Raw genomic sequence first — 21,856 nt, forward strand, 5'->3', positions numbered from 1 at the left:
TGTGTTATTTCGGGACGAGTCATCGAGTTGCAATAGTAACCACCAAGAGCAACCTAGTTTTTTTTTATTGGTTAGATGTTTGGCCGAGCTCACAGCCCACCTGGTGTTAAGTGGTTACTGGAGCCCATGGTAAATGCGCCACCCACCTTGAGATATAGTTCTAAGATCTCAGTGCCACCCACCTTGAGATATAGTTCTAAGGTCTCAGTATACTCACAACGGCTGCCCCACCCTTCAAACCGAAACGCATTACTGCTTCAGGCAGAAATAAGCAGGGCGGTGGTACCTACCCATGCGGACTCACAAGAGGTCCTACCACCAGTAAAAATGCCGGGTAGACAGGTTTGTTTGTGTCAAAAATCCTACCAGAAGTCTTCAGTCTGGCCGTGATCATAGCGCTTGCAATACGCCCAAATATCGAGGACTGATCAAACCCAAACATCATGGTAAGAATCCCTTAAATAAAAATCTCTATAGCGATATTATTTGAACATATTTCAGTTCATTGATCTCATTCAAGCACAAATTGTGTTACACCACCCCCCGAAACAACATCAACACACGAATATATAAAATGGATATTAATTTAAGTTACAAAGCGTGTTTGTTTGCTTAATTCATTGTTTTGCCTGTTGTAACGAGAATAGATGTGGCAATGTTTTATCAAATAATATATATAGTTTTATTATGTTAATATATAGTTTTATAAAATAGGTATGATGAGCCTTCGTACCTGGTGTTTTTTTTTTTTTTTTTTTTATTATTATTGAAGGATTACTGTTGGCCCGGAGGCCTTTCCAGTTTCACCAGGACAGGTGGGCGAGCAAAGGCTCAGCCAGGAGGGGTGGGATTTGCTAACAGCTACCCGAGCGCCTCCGAAGGAGACCTAACAGCTCAAGAGCAGCTGCTTCGCGAATGAATCTACTACCGGATCGGAATCGCGACCCGCTGAGAAGATCCGGCGAGAAACTCAGCGAGCTGGTTCATGGGTTAGGTTGCACGGCGAACTCTTTGTCGAGTTCGACGAGTACGGTTACCGGGGTCCCTAAGCCTGCTCCTAGTGTTAGAGCTGAAGGCGTCTAATGCAAAGGTTATTGGATCTGATAGATCCGTAAGGACGTGAGTACCTGGTGTATAATCGGTTGCTAAAGCTTATGGACATCTCAACGTGAGTGTTATCACGTGCCGAAAATGTCAGTTTGTATTCCGTATAACTATTCCGTAATTTTATAACAAATAGATTGGTTGTGGCGCCATCTGTCGTGGGAACACCGAAATCTTCCGCCAACGATAAGTAACAATAACTTCGACACACAATGATACGTTTTTTATAAACAAGAGAAATACTGGCTAACATGACGAGTTCGCCTGATTTAAATGATTAAGATCAAAGATGGCGAACGAAGTCATTTTCAACAAGACCACCGGCGATATTACGATGACATATCCGACGTTTTTTTTTTTTTTTTTCCTACCTAAGCTGATAGCCCTAGTGGCTATTTCAGCGTAACCCTAACTTTAGTAGGTGAGCTCACGGGGCTCAAACCTGATGACGTTGCTAACACGAACCCTAGCAAGAGCCGTGCTTCGCAGAATCTACCACCGGATCGGAAACGCGACCCACTGAGAAGATCCGGCGAGAAACTCAGTGGGCTGTGTCTGAGAGTTAATTTACTCGTCGAGCCCTTCGTCGCAAGCGACGGGTTCGACGAGAACGGTGACCGGTGCTTGAAGTACCTAAAAGCACCGTTAGTGGATCGGGAGGATCCGAGATGACGTGTTTTGGGCGACGTCGACTGCTTTCCATTCTGACCGCAGGATCGGGAATGTAGTTACCGGCGGCCACGATGAGAGGGTTCTCGTGTCGTGCCGCTTTATCGAAGTGGCGCATCGACGCCGACTGTAGATACTTACTGATGGACTCTAAGTCCAGGTCGTCATGGAGGTCGACGTTCCTGACGAACCACGGGGCCCCGACGGCTATCCTGCAAAAACGGGATTGAATAATTTGGAATGATTTTAAGTGAGTGCGGGCCGCGTGAGCGAACACTACACTTGCATAGGTCATGACGGGGCGTATGCAAGTTTTGTAGAGTGTCACCTTATTTCTAAGGGATATTTTACTTCGCCTACATATCGGGTAGATATCCGACTTTGAAAACACATAAACAAATATTTAAATATAACAAAATCCAAACGAAGCCAAGAGCAGAAATCAGTGAACAACGTTCGATTGGATTTTTGAGGCCCTTTCAAGGGACGAGAGGTAAGTAAGTAAAATCACTTTGCATACCTTCGATAGGGGAGGAATGAACGTACGGATGGAACACGAGAAGAACGATATATTTATGTGGATGAAATTGCGACTCACATCTAGCAATTCGCGCATTATATGTTTGTTGCATGGACGGGAGACCGAACCCACTGCCCACATCAAGGAATTTATTATTTATCGGAACCCATGGGCGTCGCAATGTGGATGCCGCATCAGACAAGGGATATAGATCTATTGTTATGTGGTGGTTGTGTCACCCTTAGACCTGGTTCGAATGACTGATTGGCTGCAGAAACAAGCACGCGCCGTCCCTTTCTGGGTGGACTCACAAGGCGCCCTACCACCGTTAATCACGTAATGGTGGTAGGACGTCTTGTGAGTCCGCACGAGTAGGTACCACCACCCTGCTTATATCTGCCGTGAAGCAGTAGTGCGCTTCGGTTTGAAGGGCGGGGCAGCCGTTGTACTGTTAAAAGTGAGACCTTAGAACTCATATCTCAAGGTGCGTGGCGTGGCATTTACGTTGTAGATGTTCATGGGCTCCGGTAACCACTTAACACCAAGTGGGCTGTGAATTCGTACAACTATCTAAGCAATAAAAAAAACGCCATGTTTTATACACCGTGTTATTCTTTGTCTCATGGTGGAAGTCATTTAAAATCGCGTGGAATTCAATACCTGTCCAGTGAAGTCCATACGAGTATACCGAAAGTTTTGCACATAGGGCTTGAGTAGTTACAACAACATACAGTAGTTCGAATTGAATTAGCAACTACCGTCTACAGCCAGAGAAGTAACAACAACAAATTGTCGTATCAACATGTCATTACGAGATGACTACGTCAGTAAAAGACCTTGCGGGACTGCCGCACTTATCTGTTTACCTGCACCAGTAGACGCTGAGCTGTGTCCCTATGTCATCGTACGCTTTTTTTTCCTACCTACGCTGATAGCCTTGAGAGGTTATATCTGCTTCTCCTTAACGTGTAGGTGAGCTCACGGGACTTAACCCGGGAGTGTTGCTTGCACTGGCCCTAGCAAGAGCAGTGCTTCGCAGAATCTACCACCGAATCGGAAACGCGACCCATTGAGAAGATCCGGCGAGAAACTCAGTGGGCTGTGTCTATGGGTTAATTCGCTCGTCGAGCTCTTCGTCGCAAGTGACGGTTTCGACGAGGACGGTGACCGGTGCTGGCGGTACCTAAAAGCGCCGTTAATGGATCGGGAGGATCCGAAATAACGTGTTTAGGGTGACGTCGACTGTTTACCATTCGGTCTACAGGATCGTGTCAGTTGTGCGCGTTATAAGGGGCGCGCTATACAGTGCGCGCTATACGGGGCGCGCTATACGAGACACTATAAGGGGCACACTATACGGGCGTGCACGCGTGCTATACGCGCGTTACCGAGGTGCAAACTTCAAAGTGTCTCAGCTTAATTACAAACGGTTTGTCGCTGGCTCGTGTCGGCACGCGAGTATTAAATTACAGAAATTTCACGCATTATCTTTATGGCGATTACTGATATATGAAGGTCACCGAACCTCTGGCTTTTAACTACAATCAGACTTTCGAAGCGGTGCAGTGGTCTAGCTGGAGCTCGGCTGCAAAAATTAAACTGGAAAAGTATGTTCACGAAAAGTATGTACTGGTGGTAGGACCTCTTGTGAGTCCGCACGGGTAGGTACCACCACCCTGCCTATTTCTGCCGTGAAGCAGTAATGCGTTTCGGTTTGAAGGGTGGAGCAGCCGTTGTAACTATACTGAGACCTTAGAACTTATCTCAAGGTGGGTGGCGCATTTACGTTATAGATGTCTATGGGCTTCAGTAACCACTTAACACCAGGTGGGCTGCGAGCTCGTCCACTCATCTAAGCAATAAAAAAAAAGGTCCAGTTACTTAAGTTTTTGGGCTGGGCGAACTAGCAGTCCACTAAATATACATATTCGGCACATAGACATCACGACGTGCATGACGCGTCCGATCCGAACATAAGACTTTTGCACGCCATAAAGGGGCAAGATGGCGGTGCCTGCCGACCCTACCCTAACGCATCGCGAGACAGGACATATTACGCCATAAGGAATTACGTAAATTTTGCAAATTTTTCAAGTTTAATTTTAATCCCACCCTGCCTGTCTGCGTGTATCCAACACCGACACACTCGCATCCCTGGACAAGAGCGTCCCAGGGGGCTCATCCTGCAGGATGCTACTACTGCACTCAAATATTGTCTAATAAAAATACAGCCGTTAAACGTACACTATTTGCATACTTACTGAATAGTGTGACCATAATATGTTCGTTTTATTTTATAAATTCATTATTTTAAATTATAAGTTCATAATTTCATGAAGTTTTTAAATAAAAAAAACTATACTTTCCAATATTTCATGACAAACACCTTTGACGTGTGTAATTTTAAATAATAATTGAATCTCAACGATTCAATGTTAATTACTCATTTATTTAAAACTAGAGGTCCCGCAGTAGTCGAGATTCGACTATAATTAATTGGAAATGTAAGTTTGTACACTATTATGATTGTATTTTATACTTCTATAATCACAAATTTCGCCAAGACCACACTATAAAAAATATTAACAAAGACAAACAATATTTAATCTCAATTTGACAACAGACGTCAAGAACAAAAGTTTGACAATAAATAGTATGCATGCGTGTGTGCCTCAAATACATGGTATGTAGTGTGTGTAATGTTTTCTTTATTGATTTAATGTATCTGTTATGCATTATTTAAAAAAAAAATTAGCATTGTGCACTTCTTCTCTATATTCTCTATAAGTGTGGAAAATTTCATAATTCTCCGTCCGCGCAATTTTCGTAAAAAGGGATACAAAGTTTTTGCTTCACGTATTAATATATAGATTCCAGTTGAGAGCGGTGGCTCCCGTGAGCTCTTAGAGGTAAACTTGAAAACTGAGTTAGAATATACTCTACATAACTGATACAAGAAAACTAATCGTGTGTTTTTTTTAATGATTGAGCGATTACTGGCGGCCCGTAGGACTTTTCATTTTCACCAGAACAGGTGTGCGAGCAAGGGCTCAGCCAGGAGGGGTGGGATTTGCTAACAGCCACCCGGATGCCTCCAAAGGAGACCTAACAACTTAAAAATAACTGCTTCGCGAATGAATCTACTACCGGATTGGAATCGCGACCCGCTGAGAAGATCCGGCGAGAAACTCAGCGAGCTGATGTTTAGGTTAGGTACTCGTGTGGTATCCAGCTGTGGCACGCAACAAAAATGTTCTTTGTACAAGTCTACACGCGTATGGCCCTCCCGCTGGCGAGTCGGGACGACAGCCACTCAGGACTTTTCTAATCTTATTGATGCTATTATTATTTACCGTAGAGGAGTGAACGAGCAGACCGGAGCCGTCGAACACCCGAGACATGATATTAAAGTGTTAATTATATAGTACAATGGCTGCCCCACCCTTCAAACGGGAACACAAGATGGCTTCGTGGCAGAAATAGGCAGCGTGGTTGTACTTACTTGCCAGAAGACGTCTTACCAGGAGGACCGGTAAGTGCCGGTTGACGACCACAGCATGCTGCATAATATTTTTCCTTTTCTTATTTTTTTTAGAACGTTATATTGTATATCATTACTCACCAAAATGATGCTCTATACTAAGGTATAATTTTTTTTATTACCCTTGTAGGCAGACGAGCATACGGCCCACCTGATGGTGAGTGGTTACCGTCGCCCATGGACTTCAGCAATGCCAGGGACCAAGCCGCTGCCTACCGCTTTCCCTTGTCCATAGAACGGATAGGAAGCATGCGCACTTTCGCATATGTTAAAGGCAGGTAGCGCGCAGCTGCGATGCTGCATCCTCTTCTATCGCATGGAACAGTATGAGCAACGCTTCCCTGTCACGCATTTGTCTGCTCCCATCGATATATCGATGTCTGCTCCAATTTTTTTAATTTCTAAGTCTGGCTACCGTTATCAGTGAACACATTTTCTCAAGCAACCCTACACTGCCCTTAATCGCAATAAAATTACCTACCTATTCGTCGTGGTAAGCAGATAAGCAGAGCAGAATAGGGACCTGAAAAAGGTAAGCTACCGATCAGCTGCTTAGAGCAAATGTTGTATAATATATATACTTTCGATTAGACTGAGTCTAATCAACGAACACAGTCAATATGAAAAATTTTTTTTTTTGGAATTGTATTTAATCATGTTCCCAAACATATTGTACCTATTTTTTTTAAATATAAAATTTACCTGATTATCAAATGGGTGAAGGTCGTTTTTGCGATGTGCATTTATTTGTTTTAATGTATGTACGTACACTTACATAGCGCTACGTAGAATCTGTTTTATATTGAATTTGCACGTATTTAGCGTCGTGACTAGTAATTTCCTTGTATCACCTATCCATATATATATATATAACTGATTTGCTGTTCGTTAGTCTCGCTAAAACTCGAGAACGGCTGGATCGATTCGGCTAATTTTGGTCTTGAATTATTTGTGGAAGTCCAGAGAAGGTTTAAAAGGTTTATAAAGTAAATATGAAAATGCTCGGAATTAAATAAAAATAACAATTTTGTTTTTCCTTTGATGTGTCGTCCCCTGTCGGACGGAATTATTTTGTTTGTTTTAAGTTTATTTTATACAAAAGTTTAGGCCTTTTATTTATCGATTGAGGCACTACGAAGTCTGTTGGGTCAGCTAGTATTTAATAAAGATATTCATTATTCCTAGTTTTCAACAAGCTCTAAGAACAATTAGTTGATGCTCCGTTGTGCAGAGCAGAATATAACGTATATTATAATCGGAATCCTATAGCAGCTCAGACTTATAGTAGTGACGTAACGAGTATACGAGTGGTGTGGGCCGCCACGGGAGCCCCTCCTGCCTGGTAGCAGCCCGCGTAGCAGTCACGCGTTTGGTTAGAGGACAGCCGTCAAACAAACAATTAAGTCTTTAATTGTACGTCTCGGGGTGGTTGGTAAATTTCATGTGGCATTTCATATTTGCAATCCGATGAATACATATTATTATGTACATGACAACGGTTTTAAATATATCCTTTAAATGACGTCAAGTGATTCACAAATCGGTACCAAAATAACTAGTTTAAAAATACAAGGTGGCCTTTTGTTATTTCCAATTAAAAGAGATATGTAAATAAAAATTAAAAGAACAAATCAGCAGTCTCAAAACTGAACAACAAAGCGACCGACCTTGAGGAAGTTTTCTGCGCCACTACTTTACGTCTGTTCACAAAAAACGACACTTAGAGCAGTGTGCTTCGGTCGCAGCACTTGGTATTAATATAGATTAATTACATGTACAACTGTGGACTCAGTTGTTGACATGGCGGCGGGGAGAGCTCACACGCTAAACGTGCTACTCTGGTCCGCGCTCGGAATTATAATCGCGATAAGACTTCCGCTACTGCCGATACGAAATGAGACCAAGCGGCAGTTGGGCTATCCGCCGGACTCCCTGCTGAACGTGACGGAACTAGCGACCCGACACGGGTATCAGTGCGAGGAGCATAACGTAGTCACGGAGGACGGATTCGTGCTGACCGTTTTCCGCGTGTCGAGCGGCCAACGGTGCTCGCGTACACAGATCCCAGTGCTGCTCGTGCACGGTCTGCTGCAGAGCGCTGACTCGTGGCTGGACGCGGGGCCCGGCTCCGGCCTCGCCTACTTGCTGGCAGACGCTTGCCACGACGTGTGGCTCTCCAACACTCGCGGCAACTATTACTCGCGGCGCCACCTCACTCTCGATCCCGACTCAGACGCCGCCTACTGGAACTTCTCAGCCGACGAAATCGGGTACTTTGACTTGCCAGCCATCCTTGATTATGTCCTCAACCGGTCCCGAGCCGACATCCTCAACTACGTGGGCTTCTCGCAGGGCGCGGGAACCTTCTTCATCATGTGTTCCGAGAGACCGAACTATTGTGAAAAGATCAAACTCATGATAGCTTTGGCTCCGGCGACGAGACAGACGAATACGAAATCAACGATGTATCGAAGGCTGACTCAAGCAGTGCAGGGTTGGGAGACGCTGTTGACGACGGCAGGTCTACATGAAATTTTTTCCAAGGGTGCTTTAAGCCAAGAGTTTGTGGCCTTCTTTTGTCACTTCACTAAGTTCACGGAGGGACTTTGCGATGCCGGCCTAAACAAGTTTAACTCTGTCGTTGCTCACCCTGGATCGATGTCAAACGAAACGACAAGAGTGCTCTTTGGACATTTCCCGGCTGGAACATCGCTGCACAACATGGCAAAGTACGGACAGGCAATGACAAATGACAAATTTGTGAAGTTCAACTACGGACATCAGAAGAATTTAGAACTGTACGGAACCTCGGAGCCGCCAGAGTATAACATATCGGCTGTATCACCCCCAGTCGTGGTAATTTACGGGGAGAATGACGGATTAGTGGACACCAAGGATGTTGAATGGGCGATGGAAAGACTCCCAAACGTTCTAGAAGCAGTCCTAATCAAGGACCCGGCTTGGAACCACATGAGTGTTACCTACAGTAGTCGTGTGGAGGAGATAATTTTCCCTAAGATCAATGAGTACCTACAAATATACAGCAGTACGTGACCACTTGTTAAATATAACAAATTGTTTTGGAGGTTCAATCATTGTGTGTTGGTTTATTTGTTAATCTTTAATTTATTTGGGTAGCCGGCTTCGTAATTGTTCTTTATAAGCCAGAATCACAATAATTACTACGTACTCATAATTAGGATCCGTCTACTGTTTGAGCTTTGTCGAGCAGTTACAGTCATGTTATTTGCTTTTGTTTAAGAGAGTAGAGTGTCCCACTAAATCTGACGCGGTCGTGACCTAAAGTATGATATGATCATGATCATCAGACCGAAATGGAAACCTGGATGTTATAAAGAAGTGACGTACGGCAAAATAAAAACAAATGCACACAATGCATCGATCCGAGATATTAATGTCGATGGGTACACAGCGAGATGATGGCGACGCGGGCTGATGTCATTCTACGTAGTTTTGTTGCAAATCTTTTTGTATTTGATTTGAAGATTCTTTTATAGAGAAGCTTTTATATTATAACTGATACCTAAGTCCTTGTTTCAAGGTCAACAAAGGCATCCTCGTTGTGAAGTCGATATACTCCAAGGATCACTTAACACGAACTGTCATGCAGCTTCTCTCAGCAGGGTGGTGGGGCAATATCGGAAATCACACTTTAATAAAACGCAGCTCTTTCATGCATCATTCTCGACGACAAATCAAATCGGAATTATCATCATGAAGTCCTTCAATGAAATTCTTAATTGCCCTCTTCTTCTTCTTAATTTGTGTCATTTCTAGCCCAGGCAATAAATAGTATTTTTTTTTATTTATATCTTCAATTTGATTAAAATACGTTGTCAATTTTCAAGAATCGACTGCATTCCGGTTTTAGGGTTCATTGACATTGGATAATGGCAGCCTAAAATGTAATTTTGAAATGATATTAATTCGAGATTTGACCCAGTATAATATTAGTTGATTTTAAAATAAGCTCTTATGTTTTTCCTACATAAGTTGATGGCCTTGAGAGGCTATTTCAACGTAATCCTAACGAGCTCACGGGGCTCAAACCTGACGACGTTGCTAACACTAACCCTAGTAAGAGCGGTGCTTCGCAGAATCTACCGCCGAATCGGAATCGCGACCCACTGAGAAGATCCGACGAGAAAGTCAGTGGGCTGTGTCTATGGGTCAATTTACTCGCCGAGCCCTTCGTCGGAAGCGATGGGTTCGACGAGAATGATGATCGGTGCTTGGGATACCTGAAAGCTCCGTTAGTGGATCGGGAGGATCCGAAATGACAAAGACCACTCTCTTATACGGAATAAGACTAAAGTATCTCTGTAGACACAGACGTTCCAAGCTATTCGCTGTTAATGAAATTCGACACAGGCTTTTTGTATGGAGCTTCTGCAAAAAAAAAAAAACATTTATTTTTATTTTTATTGCTTAGTTGGGTGGACGAGCTCACAGCCCACCTGGTGTTAAGTGGTTACTGGAGCCCATAGACATCCACAACGTAAATGCGCCACCCACCTTGAGATATAAGTTCTAAGGTCTCAAGTATAGTTACAACGGCTGCCCCACCCTTCAAACCGAAACGCATTACTGCTTCACGGCAGAAATAGGCAGGGTGGTGGTACCCACCCGCACGGACTCACAAGAGGTCCTACCACCAGTAGATTTTTTAGATCATTTTAACGTACCTTTATAAATAGAAGTCGGTATGCACAATCACCGATAAAATAATTAAAATTGAATGGTTCCTAAATTCATGTAAGTTAATTAATATGCTGACTGCGTCTACCCTCTGACACTTGGAATAAAATGCCAAGCTTGCTAAGTTTGGTTCGCGAATTGGCTCTCGGTTACATTATAAGCCGCCGGCAATAGAAAATCTCTAGCAATGCGAGTTTGGTCATATGGTTGATGTACATAGTATGCACCCCTTGCAGTAGGGGTTGCTCTACTACCTTGACGCTATGGCAATCTTTTATGAACGAAACGCGAACACATAAATATAACAGTCAAACAAACAAACCATACATATTATTTGTATGTGTATAAATAATCGAGTATAATGTTGAATAACTTAATATGATAATTACCGACCGGTCCGCAACGTCACGGTCTTAGGGCTGCGCTCTGATACATTTTATATCTCCTTCAACTATGCACATAATTATAAATTTTATGTAAATAGCGTTGATTTCAATGTTTTATTTATTTATTGAATATATGGGTGGACGAGCTGACAGCCCACCTGGTGTTGAGTGGTTACCGAAGCCCATAGACATCTATAACGTAAATTCCGCCACCCACTTTGAGATATGAGTTCTAAGGTCCCAGTATAGTTACAATGGCTGCCCCGCCCTTCAAACCGAAATTCATTACTGCTTCACGGCAGAAATAGGCAGGGTGGTAGTACCTACCCGCGCGGACTCACGAGAGGTGAGTACTACCAGTAAAAAAATTCATTAGAAAAATGGGTACCCGCCTGCGGGATTTGAACAACGATGCATCGCTACATACGAATGCACCTAATGTGTTATCCTTTAGGCCACGACGATTTCATGTAATAGGTTTTTCAAAAATGCACAGCTTGGAAAGTAAGTCGAGTCCATAATAGAACTGGCCTGGTCGAGCAGTACGTCGGAAGACTGCCATATCGCTCATGCCTCCCTGGTAGGCGAACTCCTGCCCTAAACGTCAGCATTACTAATGGCATTGCTGAAGTGGGAGGAGAGTGACAAATATCATTGCTAGATCTTATTAGTTTTTACTTTCTTATTAGACTGTTTCTTAATTACACCCTACGTTTTTATTTTATCTATATATTATCTATATTTATCCTTTTATTTTATTAAACTAATTATTGTGTGTATAAATTAAGCATAATTTTAAAATAATTAGAATTTTCTCATTGTAATAAACCAGTCGACCTTAGATAGAAGGAACTCTCCGTATTTAAGAATCATTTTCTTAGTTTTAATTCGGTTTGCTACAACGGCGTGTTACTTTATTTCTAATTTAAATAGTTTTTTATTTATAATAAAGGAAAATTTAATTATAGTTTAATGAACTTTTCTTTTTTAGTGTTAATACGAGCTGAAAGAGCAACTTGACTCAAAATTTATTTTATTGCTATTCAGTCTTACATTGATCATCTGTTTGACTCGAAGATTAGGCCAATTCTAAATTAATCAACTTAGCGTGTTTTTTTTTTCAATCAAACTCAGTTTTTAAATTAATTGGGTTTAATTATAGAAATAAGGGAAAGACGACGATATCATAAGGTTGTTTACAGTTCACACGGTGTTCCTTAAACACTAAACAACCAACAACTTTCAATTTAATTTCACTAAACGACATTTAACAATGAAATTCTAATTATTTGGTTGCTTTGAATGGTTTCATTAAGAATATTTTGTTTCAATAGTTATAAAAAATATTGGACAACTAAAGGCGATTGATAGAATACGGAATGAATATGTTAGAGGAAGTCTGAAGTGGCACCTGTGACAGAGAAGCTGAGGAGTGCGCGTTTGGGATGGTATGGACATGTGATAAGACGAAATGAAAATGAGGTTGGTAAGAGAATGTTAACTATGAATGTGGAAGGATATAAAGGAAGAGATAGACCTAAAAAGAAATGGATGGATTGCGTAAAAGACGATATGGGTAAGAGTGGAGTGAGCGAAAAAATGGTATATGATAGAGGACTATGGAAGGAGAAAACATGTTGCGCCGACCCCAGGTGACTGGGAGAAGGGCAGGATAATGATGAATGCTGATGAGTTATAAAAATATTATACGATACTGAAATAGTAAGCAGTGATCCTTCAATTGCGAGTTATCGAAATTATCGAGGCGCAAACCAGTAAAGCCAACTGCCAAAATAATTTGCATTAAATCTGCTCGGTTGACACCTGCCGACGCCGCGACGTGCCGACAGCATTGTCGTATCGGTCGAGAGCTCTTGTCGACAGCGAACTGGATCGTGTGTCCTCTATTAATGAAACAACGAATGGCCAGCCCTACAGACCGGGTCTAATCGCGTCGCTTCGACTGATAGTGCGGCAATGTCAAGAACGTTAACCGGTCGACGGACAAACAAACATTACTTACATCCTTATTGTAGTACCTACGTATAGCTATTTATTGACGTATAAAATATCAGTGTTACAATGGGTAACACGCTCCGTGTACTCCTACTCCTGCTATCTAACACATGCTTTAAACCGATTTCCCACGATCAATCAAAAACGTCGAAGGAACTTTAATGAATAATAGCATGCCAAGCATAGTGAAAATGAGTTATTACATAAGTTAAAAGCAGCGTGTATGCTTTGTCATTATTTTGACTTGCGAATTTTAGTGCAGAGCAAGATATTATCACTATCACTACATAGTATAAAACAAAGTCGCTTTCTCTGTCCCTATATCTCTATGTATGCTTAAATCTTTAAAAATACTATTATAATATAATTTACCATTCATTCATCCATAATTCAACTAATAATTAAAAAATCCATCCAAAAACAAGTGGTCGTAGTTACTGCTGGTAATACGTATCCATTGTATAGGTACTTAGATTGGGTAGGCAGGTCCCGCGACCCTATCTCTTTCTGATGCGAAATACCCCAGCGTTCCAGTCCAAGGGGGCAGCTGTTATACAATACAACGGAGGCTTCGGCCGCATCTTCAGGGGTACCCATCCCGTGGCAGCATACACGACATGGTCTCTTGGCTCCGGTAACGACCCTCACCTTTCGAACTCTGACTATGTAACGCAAATAGACTGTAATTAAATACTCCTACGTCCAGACAACACACTCTACCACCAGCAGTTTTCCTAGCCCAGTGATGCTAAGTCAATTATTCTGGACAGCTACACGGTAAAGAAGTGGTGGTGGCACCAACCAATGTTCCCGCCCGACCGCCATTAATGATCTAACAGGATACACCAGGCTCATCCATCGAAAAATACAGAAACCATAATAGACATGATATAATGATATAGATCCACTGTAGTGTGTAACTATTCAAGTATGTATATAGCCTTGTTTAAAGTGCTTCTTCAGCACTACTGTCTTACTGTCTTGTAACTAAATACACCTTTTACACAATAAACCGGACCTTCAAACTGAATGGACGTATTATTTACTCTCTTTTAATCCATCGTGCCCAGACCACACCACAGCACAGCGTCATCTGATTCTATCTTAGGGAAGTTTCAGTGGACAGAGAGAAACACCATTACGTTATACGCTGTACTATATTTTAGTACAATAAATTAAGTTAGCATACATTCTCATTAAACTAAGCAAATATTCATAAATATAGTTTGAATAAATTATTTGTTGAATGTCGGTGAGACTTCAACTCGATATGTCTGTGGATGGGTTCCGATAACAACTTAATGTTAGATGGACAGTGGGCCCGATAAATCCTTTTTTTATTGCTTATATGGGTGGACGAGCTCACAGTCCACCTGGTGTTAAGTGGTTACTGGAGCCCATAGCGCCACCCACCTTGAGATGTAAGTTCTAAGGTATCAGTATAGTTACAACGGCTGCCCCACCCTGCAAACCGAAACGCATTACGGCACGGTGGTACCTACCCGTGCGGACTCCCACGAGGTCCTACCACCACGAAACTACTTCACGATAACGATTCAAAATGATCTCTTGCTTCTTTATTAACATACACGCATTCCGGACAACATTCGGAGCGTCAGATCACTGAGCAAAGACAGCCGGCGCAGTGGAACGTGTCGGGCCGTAGTTTAAAAACAAGAAAAAAATTATTACGTATTAATTAACCTTGCTTTTAAATATACCCTTTATTTTAGATTTAATCGCTATTCTGTAAAAACTAAATTAAAATAAATTTAGCTACAATCAGAATTAAATACCTGTTTTTTGTTTTTGTCGGTTGTGTTTGCTATAAACGATGCCAAGTGTAGGAGCGTCGTGTAGCTCTGTAGGCTAGTGACTCTAAGCACTAAGCCATGAGCGGGGTCTGAGTTCGATTTCGGAGTTCATTATTTAGTATTAGAGTTTTGTTCTTGTTCTTTTTAGGGATACGTCCAAACCGCTCACTGCTACTGCACCGCCTACTGCTCAAGGCTTTCCTCAAATCTTTATCTGGTAACATACTTAGCAGTTGTCTTCTATTTTCGAGCCGAACCTCCTAAGAGGTTCCCGAGTTCAACGTTGCACATGTGCTATATGAGACTCGGCATACCCTGCTGGCCCAGGACCAGCCTGCCCAATCAGAAGCGCTATAGATGACCAATCTACAAGGGCCAAAGCTGAGCGTACGCCCTTTCCTGCTTCGATCGGTACCGAGAAGGAAGAGCTCTCCCTCTCTCTAGGTTTTTTTTTATTGCCCTTTTAGGCAGACGAGCATACGGCCCCCCTGATGGTGAGAGGTTACCGTCGCCCATGGACTTCAGCAATGCCAGGGGTAGAGCCAAGCCGCTGCCTACCGTAACCGTTGTAGACCCGCCGAAGTCGAGCATTGGCTTTTAGGACTCATAGCTGCCGAGTATTGTAGCCACGATCGTCGTCAGCGACAAGTTCAATACGCGACAAAACACGGTGCTATTGCGGCAGTGCGCAAGGGTGCTCTCGACCGCGTCCTCCGGTCGGCGTCGCAACTGGGACCAGAACGAACCTATCGGATTGGAATACTTACTATACGTCGCCAACGGTCACTCTTTAATATCAACTCTGCAGCACGCTATAGTGAGGATAGCACGCCGCGCGGCCTCCGCCTCATCCCAAGCCGGCTTGTAACAGGGCCAGTTTTTTTAAATAAATTTATTAACTATTTTAATTGAAACTAAAAAAAACACGGTAGTCTCTTGCCCGACATTCATTCGATAATAAATACGTGCACGTGCTGCGTACGTATTGCTAAACTTCAATTAGAAGTATGGATATAGCTTATGGCTGTGAAGGCATATTGAAAGCTTACTGCGATTTCATCTATATCTGCGCTCCGTTTCGAAGAGTTTTGCAGCCGTAGTACAATATATTTCAGACTCCCACCTCATTTCTCAATGGACATCTTCAAAACCAGCTCAAATTATTACGACTAAACCTTTTTTTACACGCTTTATATTAGCTTCACTTGTAGCTATGTATGTTTGTATGTTTGTAACTGACTCCTTTAGACGCGATTTTGACCCACTTTAAACGGCCAGATTTCATTCAAACTTTGTAGGTTTATCGAGGAACGATGACAATACACTAATTTGATAAGATTATTACATTATTTAATTTGCAAAAAAAGTAACTAAAAAAATGAAAAATAAATAATAGTTTCAAAAAACTAAAAAACAAGCTTTATATAAAAATCAACTAAAAAATAGAAAATAAATTTAAATTGAAAATAGTGTAAACAAATTATTTTATTGTAAAAAAGCGTGGAGTGCGTGTTTTTTAGTTTTTTTAAACTATTACTTTATATTATTGTCCAAAATATTCGCATGCCACATATCGTTGTGTTAATTCGTTGCAAATTATACTGGAGACCAATAGGGGCGCGTCCGTCGGTAATGTGAGGCGATATCTTTTTGGCGCGGCGGCTACATCAATCAAACCGTAGCGTCAGTCTAACAAAAGGAAAATTTAACGGGTCTCATGCTGTTTCGAGTTAGAGTTTAACTTCCATTAACTGAAAGATATGTCAAAGCTTGGTTTGTTCATCCATGAAGACTAGTTCCGCGTTACTGTGCTTACAACCTATGAAATGAGCAAACTCAACAAATCTCTGTAAAATGATAAACGATGAAACAAGTTGAGAATGATTATTTTTTAATAAAAACACAAAAAAAAGAAAACAGAAAGAAATGGGTAATATGAAGACAAACGTCAAAAGTGAAGTATATAAAAACTACATTACTTATCAAAATAGCAAAGAGGTTCACAACATCCTCCCCCTCGTGCAGAAAAGCACAAACTGGTTATGCAAACCAAGGTCAGTCAAGGCCTAAGGTGGAGAGCCTAACCAGCTTTCGTACGGGTCGGCGTAGCATTCCCCCTGCTGTTGCAACGTCCACTACCCTTATCACGCCATCTTTCCCAGGGTACACTTTCGCAACACGTCCTCGTGGCCATATTCCGCGGGGCAAGTTAAAGTCAGCAATAATTACTACGTCACCCTCTTGAAAAGCTGTTGAACTGCGGTTGCCTCTTGACTGCTCACGTGGTTGTAGGGTCGGGAGAACCTCGCGCATCCAACGCGACCAAAAATGATCCGCTAGCCTCAATGCTTTCCTCCATTCGGAACGGCTGACCAAATCGTGATCGTTCAAGGCAGTAGGTAAGGTCTGCACGGACGAAGAACCGATTAAGAAATGAAATGGCGTGAGTGTTGTCGGGTCGTCAGGATCTGTAGATACATGAGTTAATGGACGTGAATTGACAATGGCTTCTGCCTCGGCTAGTAAAACGCTCAAGGTTTCTTCTTTTGGAGCTCGTTCGGTTAATGTTGCGTTCAGAGCTACCTTTACTGATCGCACCAAGCGCTCCCAACATCCTCCGAAATTAGGTGCCGCAGGTGGGATGAACTTCCAGAGTATTCCTTGAGTGCTTGTGAAATCTTCGACATTTTCTCCGTAGAAACCTCTGAGAATGCGATTGGCACCAACAAAGCAGGTTCCGTTGTCCGAGAAAATAATGTTTGGACAGCCCCGTCTTGCAATGAATCTTCTAATAGCCATGATAGCAGAGTCAGTCGATAGACTATGTACCATTTCTAGGTGAAGGGCTCTGACAGGTAAACAGGTGAAAAGGGCCACATAACGTTTTTCATGCCTGCGCCCGATAGTGACGCTTACGGGGCCGAAGTAGTCCAGTCCCGTAAAAGTAAAGGGCCGTCGATGGTGAGCTAATCTTTCAGGTGGCAGATCTCCTGTTTTCGGGTTCACCGGCAAGGACTTTCTAATTCTGCAGTGGACACTCTTTTGCTACTGTTCTCACTGTGTTCCTCAGCCTTAACAACCAGAATTTTTGTCTTAATTCGTTCACGACTAGTTCATAATTTGCGTGACCCGCTTTTCGATGATAAAATTGTACCAATAAACGTACAATTGGGTGACGACCGTCAAGAAGGATGGGGAAGCGTGTGTCAGGGTCAATGCCTTCTGCGGCTTTAATTCTTCCGGCTAACCGCAGCAACTTGTCCTCTCCCAAAGCGGGTGACAGTTTTCTGAGACGACTGTTCGGAGGAATAGGCTTCGAGTTCAGGATATGAAGAAATTCTATGGAAAAGCTCTCGACCTGTGTTCGTTGCATAATTTGCCTTTCAGCGGCCTTTATTAAATCCGCACTAAGAGGTGGTAGAGTAGTGGACGTTGAAGGATGGCGAGCACAAACTATTTCGCCTTTCAATTTAGAATTTCTAATGGAAGCCAAAATTACACCAAACTTTGCCGCAGCTTGAAGTACCCGGGCTGTGGCACGTAATAAGCGCTGCCAATTACTAAAATTAGCAAAAATGGCTGTGACCGGAGTCGGTAACTCTTCGACAAAGGAAGTTAGTCCGACCAACTCATAACTATTGGTCTTAAGTTCATCGGTGTTTGGTGAGGCAAACCTTGGCTCTGTAGGCCAGTCCTCAACGGATTTAAAAAGAAAAGATGGACCGCGAAACCATCTGTGGGACATGTCGAGGTTAATTGATCTCGTTCTGGTAGCGTCATCGGCATACCCATCGCCAGTCTCTGACGCAAGAGTTTTCAATAATTTCGCCTAAACGATGGGCAACAAAAGGCTTAAAAGAGCGCGCGTCATTACGTAACCACTGAAGGACTGTCATAGAATCGGTCCAAAAGAAAGTATGTGCCGGTTGTTTTCTATGACTGTCCTTAATGGTGACCGCGAGACGAGAAGCTATTAAAGCGGCCTGGAGCTCTAAACGTGGGATAGAGATAGGTTTCAAGGGTGTAACTCTTGCCTTACTAGAGATGAGAGAAAGCTCGATGCTGCCGTCTGAGTATAAAAGGCGCCAATAAGCGACACATGCGTACGCGAGCTCACTTGCATCAGCAAAAACGTGTAACTCCCTCTGAGTTGGTTCAGAGTTTTTAGAGTTAGAATACCAACGCGGAATTTCCAAAGAAGTTACTTTTGACAACTCCTGAAACCAATCAGACCATCTTAATGCTTCCGTGGGTTGGAACTCGGTGTCCCAGTCGACATTAGACCTCCACGTTTGTTGAAATAAAATTCGACCCTTAACAACTATTGGAGCTAATAAGCCTAACGGGTCGTACACACGCATGAGGTGACAAAGAACTTTGCGTTTTGTGAGAGGGTTTGGAAATGTTTCACCTAAGCCTGAGCGGAACCCTAAATTATCTGTTATGGGATTCCACAATACTCCCAACGCTCTAATATTGCTTGCAGAGCAGCTGCCAGGTTGATTTCCAACGACGGTTGAGTGGCCCTAAGATCAGCAGGAATAAATTTTAGCGCTGATGGATCGTTGGAAATCCAGCCCCGCATCTCGAAGTAGGCATCATTGTGAACGGCAACAATATCTGCCGCCAGTTGTGCTGCCTCTTGAATGTCATCGAGAGAGTCAATATAATCGTCCATATAATGATTGTACAAAATAGCATGAGCTGCTTTAGGAAATAAACTTTCGTGCTCACGAGCGTTTTTATTTTTAATAAATTGCGCTATAAATGGACTGCAGCACGCACCGAAAATGATGGCTGTCATCCTAAACTCCTTTATAGGTTGGTCTCTGCTTGACCTCCAGAGAAACCGGAGGGCGTCCCTATCTTGCTCTCTGATCCTTACTTGAGGGAACATTTCCCGGATATCAGCAGTGAGAGCAATACGGCCCTCGCGAAACCGAAGTAAAATACCTAACAAGGACTGAAGCAGGTCTGGACCAGGTAGCAACAAAGAGTTTAGGCTGACGCCCGCATTCGTGGCTGCGGCGTCGTGAACTACACGAAGCTTACGTTTCTGAGGGTGATACACGCCAAAATGGGGTAAATAGAGCCTCATAAAAGAAGATTGTTTATCTTTAATGTGGTTGGCGTAGTATGACTCGGGAGCACATTCTTCTGCATAGCCTTTAGCGATCATGTTTGAAATGAACACGTCATATGCTTTTGCAAAGTCAGCATCTTTAGCCATGCGCCTTTCTAGACTTAAAAATCGTGACATGGCTTGAGGGTAGCTGTCGGGAATGCGTTGTATATCGTCACGCCACGGCAAACCCACCTCAAATCGACCAGAAGTGGGGAGACGTCTAGCAGTTTTTTCTAAAATCTCGACTGCACGTTTATCTGACTTAGAATGTAGAGTTTCTTTTTTAGAAATACCTAATGAATCAATTTTGTATTGTTCCCTAATAAAAGAGTCTAATTTCTCCTCATCGGAAGGTTCGATACACACACCGTGATTAACAAACTCCACTGATTTAGTTTTACTGGACGCGATTCCATAAAGCACCCAGCCTAAGGCAGTTAAACAGGCAACGGGTTCATTCTTACCACCACACCGTACCTCGCTGCTGATTGACAAATGCCAATGCTCTGCACCAATTAAAACTGTTGGTGTAGCATCTTCATAAGTTACGTTGCAAGGTAAATTCGCTAAATGTGCGAAAGAAGCAATAGTTTCCTGCCTAATCGTTTGAGGACGCAGAGACAAAGACTCCATAGCTCTCGCATTTTTCACTAAAAATGTGTCTCGTGTGTGCCTACCCTTAATGTGAAAATCTACATACGATATCGTAGCGTTTCTACTGAGACCGCCTATACCATTAACCGTTATTTTCTGGTGAGGCCCTGTCGCACCGATTTGAGTAGCAATACTTGAGTCAATGAGCGTAGCAGTGCTACCGTCATCGAGAAGTGCGTAAACATTGCAACTTCCTGAGGGACCAGAGACAGTAACGGGTAAGATTTTCAGAAATACACGTGGGCACAGAGTTAAGATGGAGCTGGGTTCTTGAACACCTGTAGAAGTGGTAGAAACTATTACCTTTTCGACAGATGCAGGTTCGTGGTGCTTAGTCGTATGATCATTTTCGGTGGATCGCGTGTCGAACATAGTATTAACAGAAGAGACAGGTTCTTTACCATGCATTAACGGGTGATGACGTATTAGACACCCATCAACACCACAAGGGTTAACTTTACATGTTTTCCACTGATGTGAACTACGCCTAAGACATCTATAACACGCTTTTACCTCACGCAGCCAGACCCACCTTTCATCAACAGATAAGGCTTTGAACTCAGAACATGACTTAATATTGTGATCTTTTTTGCAAAACGCGCATTCAAGCTTTTGTGTAGACGCCGCCTTAGAATTTAGTTTAGAGTGTGTAACTATGTGAATATTTTCCCGTTTATACAGCTTGTTTAGATGAGTGTTTTGTGGTGAATGTTGGATCGAGCAAGATTCCGGTGATAAACCGAACCGAATAAGTTGATCTAACTCGCGCCTCAAAAAATCGGACATAATTTCTAATTTAGGACGCCCTGTAGTATCTTGCATAGCAAAGTCCGTCCATCTTACTTTAGTAACCGGGTTTAATTTTCCTAAGACGGCGTGAAATAGTTCTGGAGAATGCAAGTACTCAATTTGATTCAGTATTTTAAAAGAAGATATAGAATTACGTACCTTATTCGTTATCGTAATTAACTCTTTCAAGTCATTTCCCAAACGTGGTAGATTTTTAAGAGCGGAGACTTCCTTAAATACTATAATTTCCGGGCGAGCGAAGTTCTCCTCCAGAGCTCTTATAATGTCGTTCGGGTTGTCTGTAGCCAGCAACAGTGACGCGACTGCATCTCGGGCCGCGCCGCGAAGTGCATTTTGTAACCGACTAATATTTTCAATATTTGAAAAATTGTTTTTGGTTAAATCAAAAATACGTTTGAAATGTAGCCATGTTAAGGCGTCTCCGTCGAAAGGAAACAATTCGATCTTATGTTTATGACGGTGCGAAGTAGCAAGCGCCTTGGCCGCAGCTGCAGTGTC

The 21,856-nt window shown here is 42.7% G+C and overlaps 2 protein-coding genes across 2 annotated transcripts in view; one reads left to right on the top strand and one right to left on the bottom strand.

Annotated features, from left to right (window-relative positions):
• Positions 1-21,856, bottom strand: part of LOC101738532 (uncharacterized) — a 121,024-nt gene that overhangs the window by 89,374 nt on the left and 9,794 nt on the right. The window lies entirely within an intron of this gene.
• Positions 7,128-8,926, top strand: LOC101738665 (lipase 1). The gene has a single exon (XM_021348765.3). It carries the CDS (start codon positions 7,635-7,637, stop codon positions 8,886-8,888), a length of 1,254 nt encoding a protein of 417 aa, XP_021204440.2. The 5' UTR covers positions 7,128-7,634; the 3' UTR covers positions 8,889-8,926.

This window comes from Bombyx mori, chromosome 20 (assembly GCF_030269925.1).
Source record: "Bombyx mori chromosome 20, ASM3026992v2".
NCBI classification, from domain to species: domain Eukaryota; kingdom Metazoa; phylum Arthropoda; class Insecta; order Lepidoptera; family Bombycidae; genus Bombyx; species Bombyx mori.

Bases quoted from the DNA above. Each gene is read 5' to 3' on its own strand.
- LOC101738665 (XM_021348765.3), top strand. From the start codon at position 7,635: ATGGCGGCGGGGAGAGCTCACACGCTAAACGTGCTACTCTGGTCCGCG.